The 25,916-nt window shown below is 46.6% G+C and overlaps 2 protein-coding genes and 1 non-coding gene across 3 annotated transcripts in view; 1 reads left to right on the top strand and 2 right to left on the bottom strand.

Moving 5' to 3' along the window:
* The window catches only part of ACTN3 (actinin alpha 3), a 35,048-nt gene extending 24,931 nt beyond the window's left edge, over positions 1 to 10,117 (bottom strand). Inside the window, exon 1 of the mRNA XM_063316669.1 lies at positions 9,798 to 10,117. Coding sequence (XP_063172739.1) covers positions 9,798 to 9,929 — 132 coding nt within the window. The 5' untranslated portion in view covers positions 9,930 to 10,117. The remainder of the gene's footprint in view (positions 1 to 9,797) is intronic.
* A 4,243-nt stretch (positions 10,118 to 14,360) lies between these two features.
* Positions 14,361 to 14,551, bottom strand: LOC134506911 (U2 spliceosomal RNA). Its single transcript, XR_010068843.1, has one exon. It is a non-coding gene; the product is annotated as a U2 spliceosomal RNA (small nuclear RNA).
* Positions 14,552 to 17,513: 2,962 nt separating this feature from the next.
* ZDHHC24 (zinc finger DHHC-type containing 24) lies at positions 17,514 to 23,497 on the top strand. The gene is made up of 4 exons (XM_063316891.1): positions 17,514 to 17,790; positions 18,823 to 19,100; positions 20,988 to 21,300; positions 22,651 to 23,497. Exons 1-3 carry the CDS (start codon positions 17,543 to 17,545, stop codon positions 21,296 to 21,298), a joined length of 837 nt encoding a protein of 278 aa, XP_063172961.1. The 5' UTR covers positions 17,514 to 17,542; the 3' UTR covers positions 21,299 to 21,300; positions 22,651 to 23,497.
* The last annotated feature ends 2,419 nt before the right edge of the window (positions 23,498 to 25,916 follow it).

Raw genomic sequence — 25,916 nt, 5'->3', positions numbered from 1 at the left:
TGAGAGCTCACCCAGTTGGGGAGGTCGGTCAGGGCGTATCACGGTCGAGTCCGGCTCTCCTTCACTCGACTCCTCACTTTCCAGTAGTAGGATGTCAGGTTCGGTCATGGCTAGCACTCTCCCTCACAGGGTCGGACAAACTTGCCTTCTCCTGGAAAGGGGCCAGCGGAATTTCGAGTTTTATGATTCTCAGCTTTATGTAATGGTTGCCCAGTCCAAATACTCAGACTCACAAGAGGTTGCTAAATGAAATCTGATTTATTAGGAAACTTATGACAAGTACAGAGAAAGCTGAGAATGACAGAAAGCGCGCCAAATACAAACTTAAAACCCTCGTTGCAAACGTAACCCCGCCTCCCTACCAGCAGAGCCGCCCGTCCCAGGTGCTGGCAACCGTCAGTTCTTCTAGCCTGGGAAAGCAACCTTGAACACAGGAGATAACCCAAATACATTCCGAGCTCACAGCCAAGAGATAAACCTACTGCCAGCAGGAACTGTCCTCCCTGCAAAGATGAAACACGCATCCAGCTAATGACATGCGAAACGTTACGATGTATCAAACACATTGAAACGGTGAACATGACAATACAGAACAGAAGTCGAGAGAGCACGGGGAGAGATGACCTGATAAAATCTGAATTATTTGCAGGAACAAAAGAGACCAGAAAGAGGCTCAATCCCTCAGAAAAAACGCCTTTTCATCCTAAACAAGACGGCTGAAAGCAAGGAAGCTTGGGTGGCGGCTGCACTGGGGAGCAGAAGCAGGTCTCTGACCAAAGGGATTTACATACAGCACGTGGGCTCCTAAGCTGAGAGAATATTCGTCAATCGTTAACGTTCCCCTACTTGAGCCACTCCTTAGCGTATTATAGTAAAAAGTTACGCAGAGCTCATGCAACCTGAAGCCTGCCCTTCCTTGCTATAAGGAGAGCACACCCTCTTCCCTCTCTCACCAGAAGACAAAAGTAAACGAAGGCACTGCATCCCTTTCTCAGTTCCTCTCTTTTTAAGGGTAGAATTAAATGGAAGGAGCTGCTAAAAATACGTTTTACAGGGCCATGGAGCGATCGTTTATTCTGAAAACATTTGGGCAGTGTCTGCTCATTAGTCTGTTTCAAGGAACTATTTTTGGAGGCAAGAAGTTTAGGGCTGGAATATCAGACAAAGCTACAGAGACACTACTAGACCGATGTGAATTATCTGGATTGTCAACTAAAATAAATTGACAGGAAATTATTTTCCTGCAAGATTAGAATAGGTATCTGCTGAGCCACTTGTGGAACACAAATTAATTTTTTTTACTTTATAGTCTCTGCTAAAAGTTTGGCCTTTGTCAGAAAAAGAGAGGAAGTAGAAAGTTATTGCCCTAAATTCCTGCAGTTTGAAAAGTGGTCATCGTATATCTATTCTTTTCTAGCAACCTATTCACAGTTACACAATTATTTTAGAAGCCAGCCTTCCTCACTGGAGGAAAAGCAGGATGTAAATGAAGTCATAATACCAGACAGAATGAACAACTGCACATTTGGATTTAAGCAGATTTAATCCCAGTGTGGGGTCTCACAAATCTTGTGCCATTGCTTAGCAAATCCAGCAGCCACTTAGGTTTCCTCCTGATCGAGTATTAATTCCAGAGCTTCTCTATGAAACCATAATGCTTGACAGGCCTCCCTAGTTCAGAGGGGATATATACAGGCACACATCCTCATTTGCATTGTCCTCAGTGCCAAAAATGTAACATGCAACTCATACAATATTTTCATTCTCTCTTCACTAGATTACAGAGAAGTTGCTTTACGTGTTCACAGACTGGTTAAGCTACAAGAGAAGGTGTGCATGGTTTGTGTAGTAGTCACAAATATGGACATAAAAATGCCAGAGCAAAGCAGCTTACACGAATAAACAAAACTGAGCTGATAAAGACATGGATTTCCATCCATAACCATTAATCATTATCACTGGTCACCCCGATGATGCTTGCAGCGGAAGGCATACCTGTCCAACGCAAGTGGACAATCAGCAGACACGAATGGACTATGCCTTCCAATACCTTTCCCTCTGATAGAGGTGTCAGACAGAAGGAACATGAGAGCACAAAAAGGCTGTCAGCGGGAGAAAGAAGGGCAAAGGGAGAGAAATGAGCACTCTTGCGCTTTAAATTCTGGTGACTTTCAAGGCAGCCTCTGATACTTTAAAAAAAACAACCCTGACTTGATCCTAAAAGATCAGGCCACGGTTATTCCACGCTTTATTATATCGGTATTAAGTTTCCAACGGCCAAAAGAGCCACGTCCCTGATGAGATGTACGGCACCTAGAAGGCTTAAACAGACTATCAGATAAATGCTTACTCATTACTGGAATTCAGTCAAAGCGGTGGGCTGGTTGGAATCAGGAAACTACAGCTGGGGAGACCAGATTCCCACTCAGCTGGGCAACTCAAGGTTAATCATAAAGAAATCTAAATAAACAATATGAGTATACACCTTCTTAACTAGGAGCACACCTAAGCGGCAATCCCCAGTTCAGATTCCCATTCGCCTGTAAAGCTCATTGGGTAACCTTGAGTCAGTTGTCACATGGAAGAGCGTCTAATCAGGGGAAATTCTTTGGAGATCCGCACGGTGGCTGGAGCAAGCGGCAGGCAGAGTCCGAACCAAAAGCTGGCCTCTGCTGGCCCTCTCTTGCATCTCATTACCTTCCCTTTCTCAAACAAGAGATTAAGCAATAAGGCAAGGCACTCCTATCAGATCTCTCCTTCAGAGGTTTTTAAATTAATTTGAGGGTTGCATACAACCCTACGGGCTCCAGGTTTCTTCACTGGTTTGCTGGGAGAGTAAAATAAGGGATGGAAAGCACCATATATGCCCCCCCCCCCGATTCCCTTGAAGGAAATATAGGATAAAATATAGTTTGTAATAAATATGTTTGCTAGGGTACTTTCACAAGACCAATGAAAGGGGACAAACAGAGAAATTGGCCAGGATCTAAAGGCCTGTTTCTTAATACGTCTCTGAGACAGAAAGATCAATTGCTACCCTCAATCTGCTTGAATGCCACCATGAACTGGGGGGGGGGGGAGAGGAATCACTGATACATTTTTTACTAGAAAAGTAATTCAGGCAGGTTGCGTTCTATGATCCCGAGCAGTTGTTGCAGCCTAATTTCTCAACTCAAAATGCAATGGCTCCTCCTTGCAATTGGTTTGAAATTATAAAGCTGGAGGATACTCGCCCCTCATAATACTTGAAGTCCTCTGCACTATCAGATAATGTGAGCAAAGTGGTCCGCATGCCTCGGTATCTTTGTCAGACTCCCATTATTTTGGCTCTTCCCCAGTCTGTAAGTTTGCCAAACTGTACAGGGACCATATTTGAGCCTCTGGGTCTCTTAACTCTGTGTGTGTGTGTGTGTGTGTGTGTGTGTTACTGACACAATGGGAAGCTATTTCCGGTTTCACACAATGAGGCAAGCCAGGGCAAACATCTCCCTGCAGGTGCCATGCCAGGGATGGTTTTGTCCCATGTGCCACTGTTGAGGAGGCTTAACAGATCTGGCAGCTGCCAACACCATTACAAAAGAGGCAATCCCTTCCATTGTGTGCTGCTGGGGACAGCCAAAAGATGATGTAACATAAAGAGGAGGTTTGGACGAGGGAGGAGGAGTGGATGTTTTGGTTTCCTCAATCTTATTTTGGAGGAGAGGAATGTATATGAAGTTAACAGCTTAGGGATTCCAGTAAGAAATGTGCCAATTGGCATCTCTCTGTCTAAAGTGCGGAACAGGACCCGATGGTTCATTTGGTTACTTCACGAAATACACTGAAATACATCTTCTGATTTAAAAAGCATGCAGTTAACATCTTCTACAGATGCAATTAAGTACACGTTTTGAAAAAAAAATGCTTTTAAACGCAGATTAAACATGCATTTTACATGGGGTTTTTTGTGTACGTGAATGTGTGTGCCTTTGAGTCAGTCTTGACTCCTGGAGAGGAGGTTTTCTTGGCAGGATTTCTGGAAGTGGCTTGCCATGGCCTTCTTCCTAGGGATGAGAGACTGGCCCAAAGTCTCCTAGCAGGCTTCATTAAAAAAAAATAAAAACAGAAACAGAAAAAAAGTGGAAATGGAATAGAACTATTTAAAAAAACCCATAAAACCATTTGTTTCTGCTACACCAACTTATTAAACAAAGTGTCACATGCATGCCCTGCCCTCTTTTGGCCGGGGATCCTTCACTTCTGTCTTTGGCCACGCTCACAGATGTAATGCAGACCCCAGCATGTCTCATTTGAAGTGGTGTGGATCTTGGGAGATAAAATTTTAGATCAATCTATTACATTTATTTTTTGCAGGGATTTATTGCAGGAACGGATAGGTGGTTTTTTCCCCCCACTGGGGCCTGTGGATTAAATGAGTCCCCTTAGCTCCACTTACATAATAAGGGTTTCCCCAGTGCCAGGGCTTGTAGTTAGCTTAAAGACCCTACAAGGAAAGTCTTACACCAGACTTCCCTTACTTGTTGGTTTCCAGGGGGGTTGGGCCACAACCCTCCTCATCCTCAGCCAAGACAATTCAACATTATGAACACTGCAGCCCAACATATTGCAGGGGCCTTGGTCAGTTAGATGGTCTCAAGAAAATAGGTGTTGCTGCATCCTTGAACAGCAAAAGAAACTCCTTAGTTTTTTGTTCACACCTTTGCTACCCTTGCTTTTCCAAATGCCCTGTTTTGTTTCACATTCTCCCACTTCAGCTGTCCCTGCTACCAAAATTTAAATTGTAATCTCTGTGGGCCAGAAGGTTCAGTCTCAAGCTTGTAGCCAGAAATTGCGGGTGGTCGGCCTGAGCAGGCATGTGTGTGTGCAGAACTGCAAGAATCTGCAAACAGATAGTTCAAGAGGTGTTAAGATTAAAATTTAGCATTTAATCAGAAATTCCAGTGCCTTGCACCCAGCCCAGGCCTCAGATCCTAGTACTGATTCGCCAGAACTGCGGAAGGAATTTTGGATCTGCTTCTTGAGAAATTAGCTGAAAATTGGCCGTGGGTTTCCTTTTATGTTGGCATAAGTAAAAGAATTATTGTGTATATGAAAACCTTCCATTCAGAAGAGGGATCACAGTCCCATTCTCCATTATGCATGACTTGCTCTCTCCTGCTCTGCATCTGAATGCTCCATACAAGTCTCCCCTACAAGGAAGATGCTAAGTCCAAGGGAGTATCCATAGCTGACTAGAGATTTAAACTCATATTTTCACACTGAAGGACCAACATATTATCTATTGAGCAAGCCTAGCTTTGCAGTCCTTTAGAAGACACACTATACCTAAAAGCTTACAACCAAACATTTTCTTTTAAAAGGAACACAGTAAGTTTGCTCACACAGAGTGCACACTTTTTTCACTCAAGTGATAACCCTTCTATGCAACTCTCTTTAAATAGCTTCTTCATTTTGAAGGCCCATCTATCTCTCAGGGAAGGGAAGGGCAGGGAGACCCTTCTTGTACCCTAATTAAGCCCTGTCCTCTTCCAAAATACTACCATTAGCTCATCCATTACCTCCTTGCACGGCAGTAGAGCCGAAGAGCAGTTTTTAGAAACTGCCTTACATGGGCAAGGCATCTGGAACAGCAGCAGCCACCCGATACCCAATTGCTGCAAAACCACCCCCACAGATCTCCAGCATCAGCAGGAAATAGCGTCTGGACTCGGAGCTCTACAACCAGGCGTTATTCAGTAGAGAAGAAACAACTCTGGATTAGCAAGATGGGGTGGGTGAGAAGTCGCTATTTCCAAGGATTCACCTTTGCAAAATGTGGCCAGTCTGTTCATCACATTTCATTAGTCGTTGTGGGCAACAGTGGCTATAAGATGTGGCACAGTTGTATATTAGTGCATTAAGACATACCAGGTGTGGTGGTTAGCTGGAATATTTTTTGTTTGACATGGGGGATTCAAGTGGAAAGAAGTGGACATGGAACTGCATTGTCCTATTCATTTAATCATGCTTCCTTCGGTGATTTTTTTAAAAAAGTAACCTCCTTTCGGATTTTGGGAGGAAATATGCTTTGCCCTCTGTCTTCTCCACAAAGAAATATCCGTCCTCCAGCAATGGGATCAAAATTGTGTAGGTCATCCTCCCTCAACCTGACCCCTCTAGAGGCGGGCCATGCTAGTTGGAGAAGGGGAGAACTGCAGTCCAACAGAGGGGAAGCTTTGGGAGATTATTAGGAATGCAGATTTACATGAAGGAGAGCAAATGGATGTAAGGTGTGGAAGAAAGCTTGGTTAGGTGGGTGAGCCGACTTCCTTCGGCATATGCCATCTCGACAGCCGGATATTACAAAAACAAGGACAGAGGATTTTCTTGCATACCCAACAATAGACCAGCAACTTCTTTGTGGCTGTGAAAACTTGATCTAGCTAGAAACCTGTGCCTCTTGCTTTGTCAAAGGGTCCCATCACCTAGGTTAACTGCATTTAAAAACAAGCAAACAACAGAAGATACAAGTTTATTCAACGTGAAGCAAGCGACCAGAGTGCGGGCAAGTTCTCAAGTCATCTTGAATCAAAGCAGATGAAAACAGCCCTTTCCCAGAAACGCCCTTCTAGGCCTCAGTAAAAACTTGTACTGAATGATCCGGCACATTGTGATGCAATCCTATATGCCCTTTTGGCCCTTCCCCATCAGCACAAGTCCACCATGCCTCTGACCCCAAAGTAACAGGTGGAGAGATCCTTTCGGCAGTGAGGTCAGTGGATTCCGTATTGGGGCCTGAAAGTGCAGAGCTACAGAGCCCAGCAGGGATCCCCGGGAGAGGCCAGCCTGAGGCATTTAAGCCACGTCTAAGTTTTAGGGGAAGGAGATTTTCAGCTGACATTTCCTCATACAGTATGCTGATGATCTCTCAAAGTATCCAGCCACGAAGATGAATGAGGTCTGTTGTATGCTTTGGCTAAGAATCGCCGCAGCAGTTGTCTGACAAGATTGGTGAGGAAGGCTAGGGTGCATCTGAGGTATCTAGTCAATGAGATCACATAGGAGAAGGGCCATAATGTGAATTCAGTGGGGTGAATTCAGTTTGCACTGCAGAGTGAAGCTCCTGTACAGCAGGACAGGATCTGTGCTTGATTATCGGCTCGAGAATACCAGGCGACTGGTTTTTCAGACTTACTGTCTGCTTATCTTCTTGGGCATCCTAGAAACATCAGAAGCTGCCCCATACTGAGTCAGACTATAATCCGACCTTAATAACACTAACGTTCCCTCACATGCTGCCCTTCAGGTATACTTGACTACAAATCCCAAATGGCTGGTGGTAAAAGGGCTTATAGGGTAACTGGCTAGAAGGAATCCCCTAGCCGACCCTTCCACCCCGCCACCCCCCAAGCTTTTCAGATCCTCCTACTCCTTCCTGAAGCGCTCAGGACTGAACCAGGGACCTTCTTCGTGTAAAGGAGAAGTTCAACTACACGTACAGTAAAGCATAGATCATCCCCAAAATTAGAATAAAACCAGACAGTGATACTTTTGCTCGCTGATGCTACAGCAACGGCAGAACAAAACGTGAGACAAAAAGGCAAGAACCTTCCTTGGACATCATAGCTCAAATCCGGTTAGAAAGCCAGACAGCATTAAACGCCCTAACTCAGAGCTGTGCTGCTCTATGGTGGCAAAAATCAGGAGACGACTGGTGGCACCTTTTCCAACCAACAGATTTTATTGATAAATAATAAAACAAAACAAAATAAAAATAATAAAAGTTATTTAAAAATTAAAATTAAAGGCAGAATCTTTTGTGAGCTGATGAAGTGAGCCGCAGCTCACAAAAGCTTATGGCTTTTAATAAAATGTGTTAGTCCGAAAAGGTGCTACCGAGCGCCTTCTGATTTTTTACTGTAGCTCAGAGAGTGTTTCCTCATCCATATTCCATAGAAGAGGCTACTTATTTCCGGTTCCCTGCCTCATGAATTTTGAATAAAAAGGTTATGTTCTCAGAACATTGCGTATTTTTCTCTGTATAATCATGTTACCTGCAGAATGAACCTGTGAAGGATGAAGAAACTCTTTTTTTTTCAATATTAAGGAACTGAGGCTAAGAGATAGTAGATACAAGGACACTTGACAGTAAAAAATAAAAAAGAAGTCAAGGAAGAATCTAAGCACAAATCTAGAGCAGAGCCCAGATCTGGCACATGTGCTTCGGCCTATAAAAAAGAAGGCAATGCGCTGCCTCTGAGTCTGAACAGAAGAAAAAAGAGCGAAGGCCCTTAATAGTTTTGTGAGAACTATCTTTGCTTGAGTGGATCTCTTGCAAGATGACTGCAATCATTTTCAAGAGGGAATAGAATTTAGAGGACTGTCTCAGATGGAAGACTATGGCAGGGTCTCCACAGATGACAGACTTGCTTACAGCCAAGAGGATTGGCAGAGCACTTCCTACAACTGCACAGAAAGCTGAATTGATGCATCAATGACAGGAGGCCAATCTTTTATAACGCGTTCCTCCCCTCTCACCATTGCTATCCTTAGAAAGGAAGAGGTCATGATTTAAGTGAAATAAGGATGCTATGTCAGGGCTTGTGAATCCCTTCTCCTCGCAGTCCCTAAATTCCACGCACCCTTGAATGCTCTCTCAGTGCAGGGACTTGGAAACTCAAAGAAGGTACTTTTTTCCTGAGGCAAGTGGCTTCCTCCTCATGGCACAAGAGTTCTTAGTCCTTTTTTTAATTATCAGATAGTCTGGCATGTTTGTAAATCACTGTTCAGTATGCTAAGGGAGTTGCACCAACATACAAGCCTGTATTAGGTTGGGAAAAGAGGTCAGGGCCATCCCTGAGAGCCAGGGATTAGGATATCCCCCATATGTGATAATATTTTAAACATGCTGTGCTACGGCAAGCTCCCAACTGCCACAAAAAGATATATTTAGCTGATTCCTCTCCTCCTCTGTTGGGTCTCTGTCATTCCAGGCATAGCTCAGACACGGCTCTGGCCCTTGGTGGATGCCATTCCGTTGACATATGCGCTCCTTCCTTCTTCTTTGCACACCCCTTCTGTCCACCAGCGTTACTGTCATCAGTACTCATGACAGTTACTGTGAATCTCTCCTGACGTACTGTGCCCAAAATGTCACGCATGGTCGGTCCTCTATAGGAGGTGGACCTGGCTGATGGGAAGTGACAGCTGTAGGCAACAGTATCTAATATACCGGGATGGCAGCTGGCTCTTAGAAGATGTGTTTCTTCACTCCTATAATATAGCTGGAAGATGCCTTTCTTACTCTAGGGTAGTAGCTTACAGAAAAACATGATTTCAGATCATGGGATTTCGGAAAAGCAGGCAATTCCTGAAATGGTTAGTTAATCCCAATACAGGCTCCACTGCCACATAAGGGTTTTTTTTTTCGGGTTAATCAGTGCAAGTCTTTCCCCCATGCTGCAGAGTCCATAGAGCAGATACGACCTCAGACATCACATAGCATCCATTCTTTCAGGAGCGTTTGTCTGTTTTCCCTCTCGAGAATCTTCCACGGAGACCAACGCAAGGTATTTGCTCCCCCTCCCAAGAAGGCAGAGGTGCGTCCCAGAATTACTACTAGCATTTATTGCTGGTACCACTGGAAGCAAATGCATGTTTGGCAATGAAACCAGCACAGCAAGGAGCCAGAGGAGCAACCGGCTGGGCCGTGGCACGGCAGCCATCCTTGACCCGCTCTGTCCAGAAAGGCCCTTGGGCCTGGGAGCCGGCCCACGCTCCTTGGCTCTGCTGCTTCCTCTCCCCAACGTGCCTCCTACCTTCCGCTGTTGCTTTTCCCAGGCTGGATCAAGCAGCAAGTCGCGGTCCCAGTCCTCCTCCTGCGCCATGTAGTCATCGGTCACCATGTAGGAGTGGTTGTACTGGATGTGTGTTTCTATCTGCATCGTCATGTTGCCTTGCTTTGTGACACCCTTTTCTCTGCGCCTGTTCTCTCCCCTGCAATTCACACAGTCCCCCCTCGCTCAAGCTTTCCGTCTCCTTTTCTGTTTGCTCCCCTCTCGGCTCCCCTTAGAGGTCAAGATCCCCCAAGTCTTCCAGGCGGTGTGTCTGCCTGCTTTGCAGCTGCACCTGTCAAAACCAGTCCACGTGACCGGTCCTCAATAAGTATTATCAGCCTTGGGAAGGGAGATCAGGTTCCATCTTAAAAAGGCCACGGGGAGGGGACAGCACAAGTGTTCCTACCAACCAGATGGGGGTGGCGAAGACAACTGTTGGGAAGCCAAGTAGTCCCCCTGAAAGCAGATCCACAGGCTCTTAAAAAGGAAACTGCCCCAGCAGGCTGAATGTTCTCTCCCACAAATTCCATGCCAGGCCCAGAAGGACCATGCTGAGACCAAGAATCTCTGTGCAGGGTGAAAAGTTCCCATTTTCAGTACAGGAAAAGTCTTACTCAGAGCACTGACACTAGCCTTCCACGGAGATACAAGGGAAGAGTTTTGGCACGGGCTCTGATTCCAGAATAAACGTATGGCTAATAACGAAAAGGATCAGGTGGACTCCATGCTTAGAAAGAAGTCAGGCCAAGTTCGTTTCTAGATGTTCTCTTATGACCCTGGACCGCAACCGTGTTTCCCAAATAGATTCTGAAATGTCCCAGCATTTCCTATCACAACAACCAAGGGACCTGAGTTCTTCTTGAGAGCCTGGCACTTTGTCCTGTGAACTGTTTTCCAGATGGATGGAATATTGCATCCTTATTTTTTTCTTAAGTAACAAAGGGAAAACTTTCTGCACATGTTCATTCATGTGTCTATTTCACACGGCCTACGTGCGGTGCCCAGGCATTGAAACCAAATGCCAGTCGTCCATATCTCGGGATGCTTGGAATTTGAGAAATTGCTATTATTACTATCCTTCTTATAGGAAAGGATAACCCTTCCTTGCTCAAAGTGCTGCAGGAAACCAGCCTCCCCTTGTACTTTAAAAGGTGACCATCTTGTTGCAGCTCCCGGAAAGTCACATGTTACATTTGGATGTCCGAAATCCTCCCAATGAGCTTTAAAACTGGCCAGAAGAAATACCTGTCTTGAGGACATTTCAGGAGGACAGGAAAAGGTTTTCAAGACTGATCTTATTCTATCTGGGATATCATGAACTCAGATTTGCGTTAGATTCCAAGAGCTTTTTGTGTCTTTATATTTCATCAACATTTGCATAACTCAGTGAAGTCTCGGTTCATTTGCAGGCTGCTCCTGTTAAACAGGAGTTATTCTTAGGATCAGTGAGAAAGGGCTTGTGAAAGACACTGAATGCCTCAAAAAAACACTCCAATTCTAATTTAATGTTTTAAAGTAAGCTAAACTTAGACAAAGCATTTTAATCCACTGTTTAAAACCATGTTTCTATAGCATATTTCCACTTACTTCAAGTTATAGGTATCGGTCGACATACCAAAAAAGTGCTACAAACAGATAAGCAGGACTCTATTCTCTCTGGCTTCGTTTTGGCCCCTTTGGCTCAATCTTGGCAATGTTTTCCTAAATGTTCTTTTGCCTTCTTCCCAGAGCTGAAAGCAGTTAAGCCAAAGTCACTCCAGTAACTTTACTACTGTACACTTGTGGAAGAAGCAGAAGTTATGACCCAAATCTTTTCTTTTCTTCTTTTTAAAGAGTCAGTGTTGATTCTTGGCAACTTCCAGGACAAGTCCCTCTCTTGGCAAGGTTTTGTAAGTGGTTTACCACTATTCTCTTCCCAGGGCTGAAAGTAAGTAACTGGCCACCCGCCTGGCTTTGTGCCTTTTTGCTTAAAATGAGACTAGAACTCTCTATCTATCTATCTATCTATCATCTATCATCTATCTATCTATCATATTTTTATTACCGCCCATCTCCCCCACTTGGGGGACCCTGGGTGGTTCACAATAAAACAGTATAAAATACAGTAAAATCAGAATAATATCAATAAATATACATATAAAATATAATAAAATCCAAGTGACGGCAGATCTAATTCCCCGCAAAGGGGACCGGAATCGGTCCTGGCAGGACTAGGGAACCAACCAGCCCCAAGAGTGGCTCTTCCTCTCCCCACTCCAGGCATGGTGACAAAACCAGGTCTTCAGCCGTTTCCTGAAGTCCAGAAGGGAGGCCAGCCTCACCTCCCGGGGAAGGATGTTCCAAAGGGCGAGGCAGGAAGGCCTGCCTCCTGGACCCCGCCAGATGGAGTTCTCGTGCAGACGGGGCCCGCAACATGCCCGCTCTGCATAATCAGGTGGGACGGGTTGATGTAACGGGGGTGAGACGGTCCCTCAGGTAGGGCTTTAAAGGTGATAACCAACACCTTGGATTGGACCCGGAAGCAAACTGGCACCCAATGCAGCTCGTGGAGCAAGGGAGTAATGTGTGCTGATCTTGAGGCACCAAAAACTGTCCATGCGGCTGCATTTTGGACCAGCTGTAGCTTCCAGATACTCTGCAAGGGTAGCCCCATGTACAGCGCATTACAGTAGTCTATATGGGAGATGACCAGGGCATGAGTGACCATTCGAAGGGCCTCTCGCTCCAGGACGGGGCGTAACTGGTGCACAACATGAAGTTGCACAAAGGCCCTTCTGGCCACAACTGCCACCTGCTCTTCGAGCAGGAGTCAGAGTCCACGAGGACCCCCAAGTGCCACCCCATCCAGAAGAAAAGATGGCAAATTCCTAGGAGCAGAGGGGCCGTTAACCCACAGCCACTCCATCTTAGCAGGGTTCAGCTGAAGCCTGTTGCTCCCCACCCAGGCCCCCACAGCCCCCAGGCACCGAGAGAGGACGGTCACGGCATCACCTCACCTGGGATGGAGATGTATAACTGGGTATCATCAGCATATTGATGGTACCTCACCCCGTGGAGACGGATGATCTCACCCAGCGGTTTCACGTAGATGTTAAAACGGAGAGGGGAGAGTACCGACCCCTGCGGCACCCCACAAAGGAGGGGCTGTAGGCCTGACCTCTCCTCCCCTATCAACACCGACTGGGACTGGCCCTGGAGGAAGGAGGTGGACCAGCGCAACACTACGCCGCCCACCCCCAACCCCCTGAGCCGCCCCAAAAGGATACCATGGTCGATGGTATCGAATGCCGCTGAGAGGTCAAGGAGAGCAAGGATGGATGCGCTCCCTCCATCCCGCTCCCGCCAGAGGTCGTCCATAAGTGCGACCAATGCAGTTTCTGTCCCATATCTACCAATGCAGTTTCTGTCCCATGAAAGGGGTCCAGATAATCTGCTTCCTCCAGGACCCTCTGGAACTGCAGTGCCACCACCTTCTCAACCACCTTCCCCATAAAGGGGAGATGGGAGACTGGACTAAAGTTATCTAGCACGGTAGGGTCCAGCAATGGTTTCTTGAGGAGGGGGCGCACCAGCGCCTCCTTAAAGGCCGCCGGAAACACCCCCTCCCGCAAGGATGTATTTACCATTGACTGGGCCCAACCACACGTCACCTCCCGAGCTGCATTCACCAGCCAGGAGGGGCATGGAACTAATTGACAGGTGGTGGCATTTACAGTCCGGAGGATCCTGTCCACTTCCTCAGGTCCAACAGGATCAAACTGTTCCCAGATAACTGGGTAAGTATGCTCCCCAGGCATCTCCCCAGACTCCGTCCCACGCTTGGAGTCCAACTGAGAGCGAATCCGAGCGATTTTATCCTGCAGATGCTCCGAAAACTCCTCAGCATGGCTCTGTAGATGATTTTCCAGGACCCCTTTCCCTAACAGGGATCGGGTGATCCTAAACAGGGCTGCTGGGTGGCATTCTGCGGATGCAATAAGTGTGGAGAAATACTGACGTTTCGCCGCTCTTACCGCCACAAGGTAGGCCTTAATTGCAGCTCTAGCTTGTGTTCGGTCAGGTTCAGTCTTTGTCTTCCTCCGGCGGCGCTCTAGACATCTCTTATGCCTCTTCAAAACCATCAACTCCTCCGTAAACCAAGGGGAGCGTTGGTTGAATGAGGCAAGAGAGGCCGCACAGGCACGATCCTATCCAGGGCCCCAGCTGCCTCCCTATTCCAAGCTGCAACCAGGGACTCCACCTGACAGTGCAGCAGGTCCTCAGGTACAACACCCAGCTCCCTCTGGACTGATCAAATACGTCCTGCCTCCCTGCAGAGGGGGGTGGTATATAAGAATCTCACAGTCACCATTTTCCCACTTCCTTGGTTTTTTTTTAATCCATTCCCTTATGATTGCCTTCACAAACTTTGTAATTGGCCCAAGCTCGCCCCCCTGGCTTTGTGCCTATTCACTGTCACCTGTGGCTCGTATCTGGACATCTGAGATACTATACCACAGCAGCTTTCTATTCATCTATTTTTTAACCAGTCAAATTCCTCCCAAAGGGAGGTGCACCATTCCTGGAAGAACTGCAATACCAGGCTGATGCTTGGAGTGGAGGGAGCAAGCCCCTACTCCAACTCCCAGTTCCAAAAATCCATTTAATATATAGTTCTCAAATAGAGAACATATCAGATATTAAACTGATAAGAACAGATACTACACTTGATCTTAGCCAAAAGGCCGAGAAGCGATACCTCCCTTTTCAGCAGCCTCCCAAGACATTCTTTCCAAGGAAACTTTAGATAACTGTGAGTAAATCCCTTGTGGAAAGTATTCCCAATCACATCAGAATTAGCACGGCTTGCAATCTCATCAAGTACATTCTGATAACGTTCCTATTTCCACTGTCCAAGTTAACAGCCTTCTGTTGTGAAATTTTATTATAAAAATTATGAATTATTTTGGCGACACTGATTTCCTGATTGCCTGCCTGCTTCTTCTGACGGCTACTGGTGCGATATCTACATAAGCCATCCCATTTCCCCCATGATGCTCCTGTGTCTGTTAATTCGGGACTTACCAGTAGAGGTCTCTGTTTTACTCTGAAAGTTTGTTTGATGACCATGCTGAGAAAAGAAAGAAAAAAAAGCAGAAAAATACTATAAATCAAAGATAATGGCATAAAGACATTTCTTGCACGAAACTTCCTGGATTTCACATTTCTCCCAAAACAACTTAGTAACAAAGACAAATGTTTCAGAAGCTTTGCTTGCTGTTTCCTTCAAGCTTTGATTTGAGCATGGAATATGCAACTTATTCTGAAAATTGCACCAGTTGCTCCATTCCTTAAACAAATGCAATCCTGGTACAGATTTACTTGCTATGCTTCATGCGTATCAAAAGGAACCAGCAGCAATCACTGGGAAGAGTAGCCTTGAGTGCCATAGGGATGGAGAAGCGGAATACCAAATTCAGTAATAAATAAAAGATGCATTAATCTCTTGCAATGGAAATGTAGCAGCAGCAGCAGTTTGTGGCAGTTTTTAAAGACTTAGCCAATTAAATTTGGTATGACATTTTATGGATCAATTGTTTCTCGATAAGCCTATCGTACATTAACATCTGTATTTATGTCAAAAGGACTATTTATGTACCAGATTAATATTTCGTTTTTAGCACAATCTAATCTAATCTAATACTCAGATTAAAAGCCCACTCAAGTGAGTAGGAAAAACACAATCATAAATAACAATAGGAGATGAAAAGCTGAGAGAGCATGGGCTTCCACGCGGGGGGGGGGGGGTGGAATAAGGGGAGCAAAGGACAGTAGGTGTGCATCCCTAATGATTTAATCATTCAAACGTCACAGTTTGCCTGCAGGACTTGCATCAGGTCTCAGGACACAAATACATCGGCAAACTTCATGAAATCAAATCAAGAAATGACATCAGGTCTCCAAATCGCAGCATTTGTCTGATGTTTGAGGCACTTTTTCATGGGTTGCCACTTTGGCTTTATTGAGGTTTGCTGCAGGTGCCACTGAGAGTCATTATTTTAAAATAAAAACCGTGCAAAGCAGTGTCAGCGGGAAAAACCTCCCAAAAGAATTCCAATCCACAAGGTTCGATGATTCAGAGAAAAGGCTTTATTTGCGCGTTTGCAAAGGCGGGTCCCTCCGTGCAAGAAGGAACCAAGAACAAAGCTAGCTCAAAGCCTTTATACCCTAACTGTCCTCCCCCTCCTTCGAGGGCTCAGCTCACAATCTTCCTGTTTCCCAAGCATTCTTGAGTTAGTTACTAGGTTTATGTGTTTATGTGTCCGGGATGATTCTGCCATCCTTATCTCTTCCTCCTTTCAAAGGCTAATCCCACTCAAACACCTCTTTGTAGACGCCAGCTACTCTACACAATCAGCTATAAATTCCTAACCTAAGCGGCTCTATCTAACACGCATATCCTCAGCCCCACGGGTTCAGGGTCCGGTCACCCACCTGTGGCTAACTCCCTTTTTCTTCTCTCATGAGTTTGAGGCACGTACAAGGGTTTTTCTTTACCTTGCCCCCCCCCCCCCACTCACAGCAGCAAGCCCCTTCTCTTCTCTGAAAACAGACCGTGCTCTAGCCAGGGTTGCGTGGCACCCTCAGGTTCCGCGGGGGTTCCCTGGGAGATCATGGTTTATTTAAAAAATTATTCCACATTTGGGCATCTTCACATTAAAGAGTTGGGCTTCATTCTTTACTTTTAGTTTAAGAACACTGTTCAGGCATCGATGCAGGCCTACCCATGAATCCAATATAATAATTTTGCAACTTCTGGCCTCCGTTGGAGCCTGAACAGGCAGGGGTTCCCCGAGGCCTGGAAAATATTTCCAGGGTTCCTCCAGGGCCAAAAGGTTGAGAAAGGCTGGGTTAGAGTGTAAGAATGCCATCCCAGTTTGTATTCATATCGGCACTGCACGTTAAAAACAGGCAGAGCTTTGATCGCACTGCCCTGGCCGCCATCTTGACTTTTTTGACCGTCCTCTGTGGACAACCCCCCCCCCGCTGGACATTGAGGAAGGGCAAAAGCAGATCAGTGTTTTTGCATTATGGATCTGGAGGTGGCTGCCAAGATTGCAGGAACTGCTCGTTAGCCCCAGGCCACACAAAGGCCGAGGGAGCAGATCAACAAGCCGAAACTCCCGTGGTTTGGGCTTGGGGTGTGAATGGATGAGGATGGAGTAGGAAAAAACGACCGCGGGTGGGGAGGATGATGGAAGTCGGCCCGAAGACAATGGGGAAGGTGCGCGGGTGGGATCAAGGAGATCCCGGGACTAAAGACAGGTCGAGGTGGAGGGCATTCGTCCATACAGCGGGCGTCATGCCCACCTGTAAGCAAAGGCTTGGATATAACTGCATCTCCGACACAACTTTTGTTGCTGTTGTGGGGAAAAGAGGACGAAGGAGCATTACGGATGTTCACCGCCTTGAGTTATTTATCGAAATAATAACGGCGGGATAGAAAATAAATAAAAATAAACTTCCACACAGCGACACACTCCTGAGGTAAACAGGGAAGTCTCAACAGTCGAGCGGGCCCGCCTCCCGCGATTGGACAGGAGACTCGCCGATCAATCCGAGAGGCGGGCCTAGCAAAACTCGCCGCCGCCGCTGATTGGCGGCGGGAGTTCGTTCAACGGTTTGAGCGGGAAGGGGCGGCTGAAGCGAAGCCGGAAGCGAGGAGCGCATGCCGCGCATGCGCCACCATGGCGGGCCGCGGTTGGGACCGGCGGGTGCTGCCCGTGTGCGCCGGGGCGGCGTTGGCGGCCGCGATCGTCGCGGAGGTGCTGGTGGTGCTGCTGCGATTGCGGCCGCGCGGAGAGCAGTTCCCGGGCTGGCCCTTGGCCGTGCTGCTTCTCTTGCTGGGGAGCGCGCTGGAGAGCGCCCGCCGCTTCATCACGGCCTCGCCCAGCACGCGCGGCGTCATGCTGGCGGGGGCGGGGCAAGGATGGGAGTGAGTGGGGCGGGGCTACGGCCGCGGCGGGGACCAATGGGAGGAGGGCCGCGTGTGCGGGGAGGGGCTTATAGAAGTGGCGGGAAAAAGGGTCGCGCGGGGGGTGGGACTTCCCTGAGGACGGAAGTAGATTGCCGGGGGGAAGGCGGGAAAGAAGCAGCTTCTTTCTTGGGGAAGGATGTCTGCACATGGGCAGGAACACGCCGTTTCTACATCGGATTTCTTTTTCAAAACTTTTTTTGTAAGGGAAAAATGATCCTGGGAGAAGGCCCGCCTTTCCCAGCATGGAAGAGGGGGTGCTTTAAATGTTCCAGCGTTTAGGCTTGTTGAACCTAAGGCCTGACCGTTCCCAGGTTTATGCAGTCCGTATCTCAAGGAGGCAGCCAGCTGGGGACTGACTGAAAGTGTAAATGGCCGGGGGAACCATCAGGCATAATATTTGTGGATTGCAAATTTCAGACAGACCCCTAGAGGGCAGCCAGAAGCTTTGGGCTGCTCCTCTGCTGCCATCTAGTGGCTGCCTTGTATATATTTGTTTGAAGAGGGATTTGGAATCACAAAGACAGATGTCCTCCCTGGGCTGCGTCGAGAAGGCTTTGTGGGCTTATGCCTCAGCAATCCATGGCTCCCTGCCCCTCCCTCCGTGCTGAGGTTGCATTTCTTCCAGGACCGTTTCTCTGATAGGCTTTTTCTTGCCAGATCTATACTGCTATGCTACGTCCACAGGGTCTTGAGTACCGGAGCTCAGAAAGATCTTTACTTGAAATTCCGGTAAAAAAAGGTTAGACTGGGATTAGGGAATTTGTATGAAATCAGCCTGTTTCCTATTGGCTTGTGGGGCAGGTTTTCATAAACCAGCATCCCCTTTGTGGAAGAACGAAGCTGAAGCTGAGAAAGGAAGTGTGTTTGATACATAAGAACACAAGTAAGTCAGTCCTGAATTTGATAGGACCCCATTTAGCAGCGGATGCAGTGACCCGCCATAAAGCCATCCACCCACTCCCATCACTCATTCTTCCTCCTCTCTTCCAGTTACTGCTATTCCTGCCAGTCTCACGTGCCTCCCCGCTGTAGCCACTGTTTTACCTGTAACGTTTGTGTCCTGCGACGAGACCACCATTGCACGCTGCTCGGCCAGTGCTTGGGCTATCGAAACTACCGCTATTTCATTTGCCTGCTGTTCTACGGGTCTGTCGCCCTGCTGTATGGTAGCTTGCTCAACGCCAGCATGGTTTTGACACTGCTCGAGGAAGGCGGCCTGGCCCACACAATCCTCCTCCTCCTCCTGCCTTGGCTGATGCTCCTGATGGGTAAGAATGCGTGAGAGATGCTCCGTTCTGTGAAAGGCACATCAGTGTAGCGGGCCACGAATTTCGCATTTTAATTTATTTTCTATTAATTTATTTTCTATTATTCGGGGAATGGATAGTGTCCACTGTGCTGATAAGCATCCCTCTTCCTACGTGCCCCTAATCCCTCCTCAGCCGTGGAAGCTCCCTGGAGGACTTTGGGCTGGTGTCACTCTCAGCTCATCCTACCTCGACATTTCATTGTTGTGCAGAAAAATAGGAAGTTCTTTATACGATGCCTTGAACTCCTGAAGGAAGGGTGCGATGTCAGCGTAATAAATAAATAATAAATACTGGCAAGAGAGCCAGTTTGGTGTCGTGGTGAAGGCATCACCGGGAGACCGTGAGTTCTAGTCCCGCCTTAGGCACAAAGCCAGCTGGGGGACCTTGGGCCAGCCACTCTCTCTCAGCCCCAGGAAGGAGGCAATGGCAAACCCCTTCCGAAAAACCTTGCCAAAAAAACTGCAGGGACTTGTCCATGCAGTCGCAGAGAATCAGACAGAATTGAACAGATTACAAAAAAAAAATACTGGCAAGCATAAAAGCTGAAGACAACCTGAAGCTGGGTTTGCCTCCTAGTGATTGCATCCATGCAGGTTTTTGGGCAACAGAGCAGAAAGCAGATCATTGCTTTCAGGAAGCTTTTTCAACTCCTTAATCTAATGAATTAGCCCTGAAATTCCCAAGTGGCCTCCCATCCAAATACTAGCCCCGGGTTGCTTTCTTGAGCTGCTGAGATCAGCCAAGGTGGGTTAAGTCCTCCCACTTGCTGAATAATTGGCAAGCGTAAGCAGTACTTTGGGAAGTTGTTCTAAAAGGTCTGCAGTACTTCCTGCTAGAGTTAAAAGACAGCACGGAAACGTCTTTAAAATTGGTCGATGTGTTTGTAGACAGCCTGTTTATCTACTGCCTATGCATTAGGCAAGAAAAGGGAGTGGCACCTTTGAAGTCACCACCAAGAAGGCCCTGTTTCCTGTACACTCCAATCTTAACTGTTGGTATCAAGGGAGGGTTTCTAAGACCAGATCTTAATAAAGGTCAGCCTGGGAGAAACCACTTAGTGCAAATATGCTATAATATGGCCTTCCCCAGTCTGGTGCTCCCCAGATGTGGCGATGCCAAAGAGGTTATTAAAGTTGACATCCAACAGATGCAGAAGGCACTAGGCTGGGAAAAGCGGCTACTTTGTCTGCTTCTGTGGGTCACTCAACTTCTGCTACTCATAGTTGTCCAAGTTCTTCCATGTGCATTTATGTTCTAAGTTCTAGAATCATTGTTTCTCAACCTTAGCAACTTTAAGATGTGTGGACTTCAACTCCCAGAATTCCCCAGCCAGCATGGCTGGCTGGGGAATTCTGGGAATTGAAGTCTACACATGTGATGACTGGAACACTCGAGCATTCACTCAATTACGACTCATAAGCTTTTGCTTATAAATCTATTTAATGAAGCGAAGCGTTCAGTACAGAGAAAAAGTTGCGAGTGGGATTTCCCGTGCGTTTCTACATTTTAAAATCACAGTAACTTCAAATTCCCCCCCCACTGCCCTCTTAGGTATGTGCCCCTCCTTCTCGTGCCAGCATCTGGCTGTAACGATTCTTGCTCGATGACCTTGATGCAAGGAGCAGCTAGCCCAAAGCAGACGATTCCCACTCCAACCATGCTCCCCCTCCCTGCTGGTCAACTCGCAAGTTGACACGGGTTGCTGGAAGATGGATGCGAGTCCGATAAGGTGTTCTGTGAACATTTAATTGGGGAGCCTGACACGCATCTTAAAGTTGCTGAGGTTGAGAAACACTGTTCTAGATGAAGCACCTAAAGTTACGCCTCACCTTCCATCTCTTGCAGGGCAAGTTGACGTTGCGGCCTTTGTCTACGCCTTTGTAACCGACGTCTGCGTCGTGGGCTTCCTGTTCTGCGCCAGTTTTCTAGTGTTCCACAGCTTGCTGGCCCTGCGTGGGCAGACCACCAAAGAATGGTTCGAGGGGAATCGCCAGTACGACTTGGGTTGGCGAAACAATCTTCGACAAGTAATGGGAGATCGGTGGCTCCTGGCCTTCCTCACACCTTTCACTGCTTCCCCTTTGCCAGGAGGCGAAATCACTTTTCAAACCAGGTCTCCCAAAATGGAGCTGCTCTCCAGACCACACAGCTTGTAAAGGTGGGTTCTGGGGTTCTAAACAGCGAGGTTGTGCAGGGGATCAGGAAGTATGGCGAGCCGATGTCTTAAAGCGATCACAACAGGAACAACAATTAACTTCGCAGGACATTTTGAAATATTAAATGGCTTCACGTTACTGTATGTAGTTGTCCTCCTTAAATAGCCCTGGTAAGGAAGTTAGTGTTGTTATCCCCCTGTAACACAAATAAGCGAACTGAGACTCGGGGGAAAAAGCTCGTCTAAAATCCAGAAATAGTTGGATGAATCCCCATAGGTATAATCGTAAAAAGGCAGACTACATTTTGAATAAGCTAGGGCTACGTTCATTTTATCTTTCCATGCTTAAGTGTTTCATAGTTTATTAACTCTAGTTCTTTTTCATTTAGGAATTACAGGTAGTCCTCAACTTACAACGATTCATTTCACAACGTTCTGAAGTTACAACAGCCCCGGAATGGGCGCTTTACGGCCCGCAAAGCATTTCCGAACGTCGCAAAATGTCGCCCCACCCCCTGCGGTCACCTGATCGCATTTTGGGAGCTTGGGAACCAGTCGCAGCATCCCGCGGTCGCATCTTGCGACTCTTTTGCTGGTTTCCAACAAAAAATGCCCACTGGGGGAGCTGGATTCACTTAACGACCACCGTGAAAATGGTCATAAAATCAAGTCCGGTCATGCGGTGACTCAACTTACGACCGCAACGAACTATGATGGAAATTCTGGTCCCAATTGTAGTTGTAAGTTGAGAACTACCTGTATTGTTCACTTCCCATAATGGTGCAGCATAGTTGTACATATATGAATGAAGAAACTCTTTTCAAATCTCAGTCCAGCTATGAAAACACGTCGAGGCTCTGGCGCCATCATTTACCCACTGCTGCCCTTATTCTGAACTTTGTGGCTAAGAACAACCATCTTCCCAAAGATTGGCATCTTCTTCTATTGAGCGAAGAGTTTAGAAAAAGCACTTTTAAACTTTCCAACAATATTCTACTCTCCGTTTTTCCCCCACTAATAATTTTCCCCCTCTAGTAAATTATGCAGTCTGGGCAGTCAACAAAATAAGGAACAAGGTAAGTTCAGAAGTAATCGGTCAAGAGTAACTTCTGGCTGATGGCAAGGAAAGGCAGAAATGAACGAAAGGTCGTCAAAGCAACCTAATCAAGTTCTAGCCCAATAAAATCACCAATGGCCTAGTCAGATCATTGTAAACCAATGCCATTCGTATCAAGAATTGTAACCTTGAAAAGTTAAAATGTCTTATTTGGATGATTTGAACTGTTTGGGTTTACAGGTAGTCCTCGACTTTCGACCGTTCATCCTAAGGACAGATTCTCTCTCTCCTTCCAGGTTTCCCCATCTGCCCTTTTTGAGGAAAGTTGGGTCTCTGTCAAGGAGACCGACGGCCCCCTTCCTTCCAAAGTAGACGGTGTGGGCGAAAACTCTGAAGGCTTTGCCCTTCCAAGTGATAGGTCGCTTCCCCTGGGGAAGATGCTTGTAATGCTTTTGTTTCAGGGATCTGCAAAGAAGGAAATGGCTATCGCGGGGCAAGAGAGGTGGATGCTTCTGCTCGGCTGAACTTGTCTAAATGTGACGGTTGATACAGGACCATCTTTCTCCTGGTCCAAAGTACATTTTTATTTTTATTCATTCATTCATTCATTCATTCATTCATTCATTCATTCCTCCACCTTATCTCCACTGCTCTGAAATGTTGCATACCCCTTCTTTCTCAGACTGGAAAAAATGTGAAGGAACTAAAAAGCAACAACGACACTGTCTAGAAATGGATTCAGGGACCAAAATCCAAGTTTGTAGTGGTTTGCCTGTCAGTTCCCTTTCCCCTCTGCAGCATTTGTGAGACTGGTTTTTCCTGAGCCCCGAGATCATGCAGAAGTCAACAGAGCTTAAGTTGTGCGATGCTAGGGGGGCGGTGACCCTTTTGGCCCCTTAGCATCCTGCCTAGTCCCTCACCATACTTGGGAGCCTCCCAATCATGGTCTCCACGGCTTCTCTTCCTCCTCCTCTCCCATCCAAAATCTCGAGTTTGCACTGTGAGAAACCCACAAAGTGGGTGCGGGTGGGAAAACCAAAAACGTGCTACCTTCTTCGTTCTTTTGGCTATTTAGCATTTATACAGCTGCCTTTTACATTTAACTGAGCACTGGTTGCACTGCATTGTAAACTTTTCAACCCCCCAAAAATAAAATCTCTTCCCATCTCTTCAAGACAGGTGTAGAGACTGTTATCAAATTCACATGGTTGGTTTATATTTCAAGGTAATGCTGAGCCCCTTGGTTGATGTGAACAGACTCTGGTAGCCCAAGAAGCTCAAAAGCAGCACTGTGCTTTCCAGATGTCTGCCTTTCTTAGTAACTGAATTATGGATAAATTATTAAAATTATATTGTTCGTGAACTCCACAGAGGAGTTTGGGGCAAACAGCTTTCTTCTGTTTAAACTTCACATCTGACGTCTTGAGAAATAAATGGGGGAAAAAATCATTTAAAGTGATAGTGCCATCCTTTCGTGATCTCTTCGTTGTTGTTTTAAATAAGTGGCATTGTAGGTTGTTTAGGGGCCTCAGATTTGCAGCCTGTGAGCCACACTGGCTTTCTGAGTCATTTTCCGCAACTTACAACCATGCTTTGCCAATGCTGATCTTGAAAATAAATTACCTACCAACCCAGAACTGAAACCAGATATTGGTGTTCTGGTTCATTGAAAATGCTGCCAGCTAACTGGCCAAGCTCTAAAGCATCTCTCTCAATATCCAACTTTCATAATGATGACATTATGGGCTGTAGAAATCAAGACCATTAGAGGGCAAGGAAGAATTTTCTGTATAGGTAGTACTCACTTAATGACCACAATGGCCACCAGCATTTCAGTTGCTAAGTGAAGTGGTCGTTGAGTGAATCTGCCCTGATTTTATGACCTTTTCTGCGGCAGGCATTAAGTGAACCAAGTGGTTGTTAAGCGAATCACGTGGTTCCCCATCGACTTTGCTTGCCAGAAGCCGGCCACGAAGGTCAAAAATGGTGATCATGTGATTATGGGATGCTGTGGCGGTCATAAATGCGAACCAGTTCCGAAGCACCCGAATTGTGATCACCTGACCGCAGGAATGCTGCAACAGTTTGGTCATAAGATGGTTTTTTTGGCACTGTTGTACCATCACTAAATGAATGGTTGTTAAGTGAGGACTACCTGTATCTTTGCTACCTTCTAGAGATGGTTTGGATTTTCGCCACTCACATATAGTAGGCCTGGGTTAGGTGTGAACAAGACCACTTTGTTTAGATCTGATTAAGAAGTCAGACACATCTGGAAGCTTGAAAATAGTGCTTTGATGCACTTTGCATTACTGTGCGCTGTCTGTGAAGATTCAAGTAGTATGGAATTGCACTGTGATGAAATACACCCAACTCTCTTCCAGTATGTGGTTTAAGATGGATGGACTCAGTTACAAGGTGAACCAGTGGAAGACCTGAAGAACCAGGTTGGGGGCAGATTGTCATGGAGAAAACCTGCATGTTTTCTCAGTGTTTCTCGACTGTGGCAACTTTAAGATGTGTGGATTGAAGTCCATCCATACAGTTGAGAAATACTGATCTATGTGGTTGCTTAGAGTTGACACCAACTTGATGGCGCATAAAGTGTATCTCGGGTTATATTTTCAGTCTGTGAATATGCACAATTTCAACCCGTCGTGCCTCCGCTCCTTTGCATCTGACGCAGAATTTTTAAAGAAAAAGAAAAACCAACCAATTTTGGGGAGACTCTCATCCCCTTGAAACAGGCAGAGAAGACATCCCCTTGTCTCTTCCTTCTGCCTCCTCCCTGCCCGATTACTGCTTTTCAAGTCAGTTTTGCAGCCCAATCTTATTAGGGAAGGCAAAGCGGTCAGTTCCATCCATCCTTCTGGTCAGTTTCACCATCCCCATTTTCTGTGCTGATAAAACCACTTTGCATTTTCCTTTAGCGGGTGACTGGAAGGCTGCAGCCAAGTACGCTATTTGTAAGCAAACCCATCAGCCCAGAAAATAGAATAAGACAAAAACGAGGGGTATGTTAATAGCCTTGGCAGTCAAACTGCTGGTCAGTGAGCACTTCATTCGTGCCCACCGTGTGGGCCACTTGGAGACTAGGCAGGTCTTCCTGAGGGAGCCATCTTCTGAAACTGAACACGACACCCATTGCACATTTTAAACGTCCCTGTGCAATAGGCTGCGTGGAGCTTTTGAAAAGGCTGTTTACTGATTAGAGAAAAAGTTTGCCCTGAGGCTTAGCGCTCGGATCACACTAAATTTCCTGCTCAGCTAAAGCATCTGTTGGATTCTCCTTTGGCTTCAGCAACTGTTGAAACATGTCGTAGAAATAATAGCTGATGCAGCTTCCTTCAGAGCGAAATGTAAAAGGACTTTCTCACACTGCTGCTTGTTCAGGGGCTGAGCTCAACCCTGCGGTACAGGCTCGGGGTCCAAGGCCCAGCTGACACTCAAATCCTGCCGGTGGAGTTGCCATGCCAACTGCCAGCCTGGCAGATGCCCTACCTTTATTCCAGAACCCTCTGCTTTGGCTGGACTTGTTCTGGAAGAAAGCCAGTTGCTTTGG

This window comes from Candoia aspera, chromosome 17, assembly GCF_035149785.1.
Source record: "Candoia aspera isolate rCanAsp1 chromosome 17, rCanAsp1.hap2, whole genome shotgun sequence".
NCBI classification, from domain to species: Eukaryota; Metazoa; Chordata; class Lepidosauria; order Squamata; family Boidae; genus Candoia; species Candoia aspera.
This window is presented reverse-complemented; position numbering and strand designations above follow the sequence as displayed.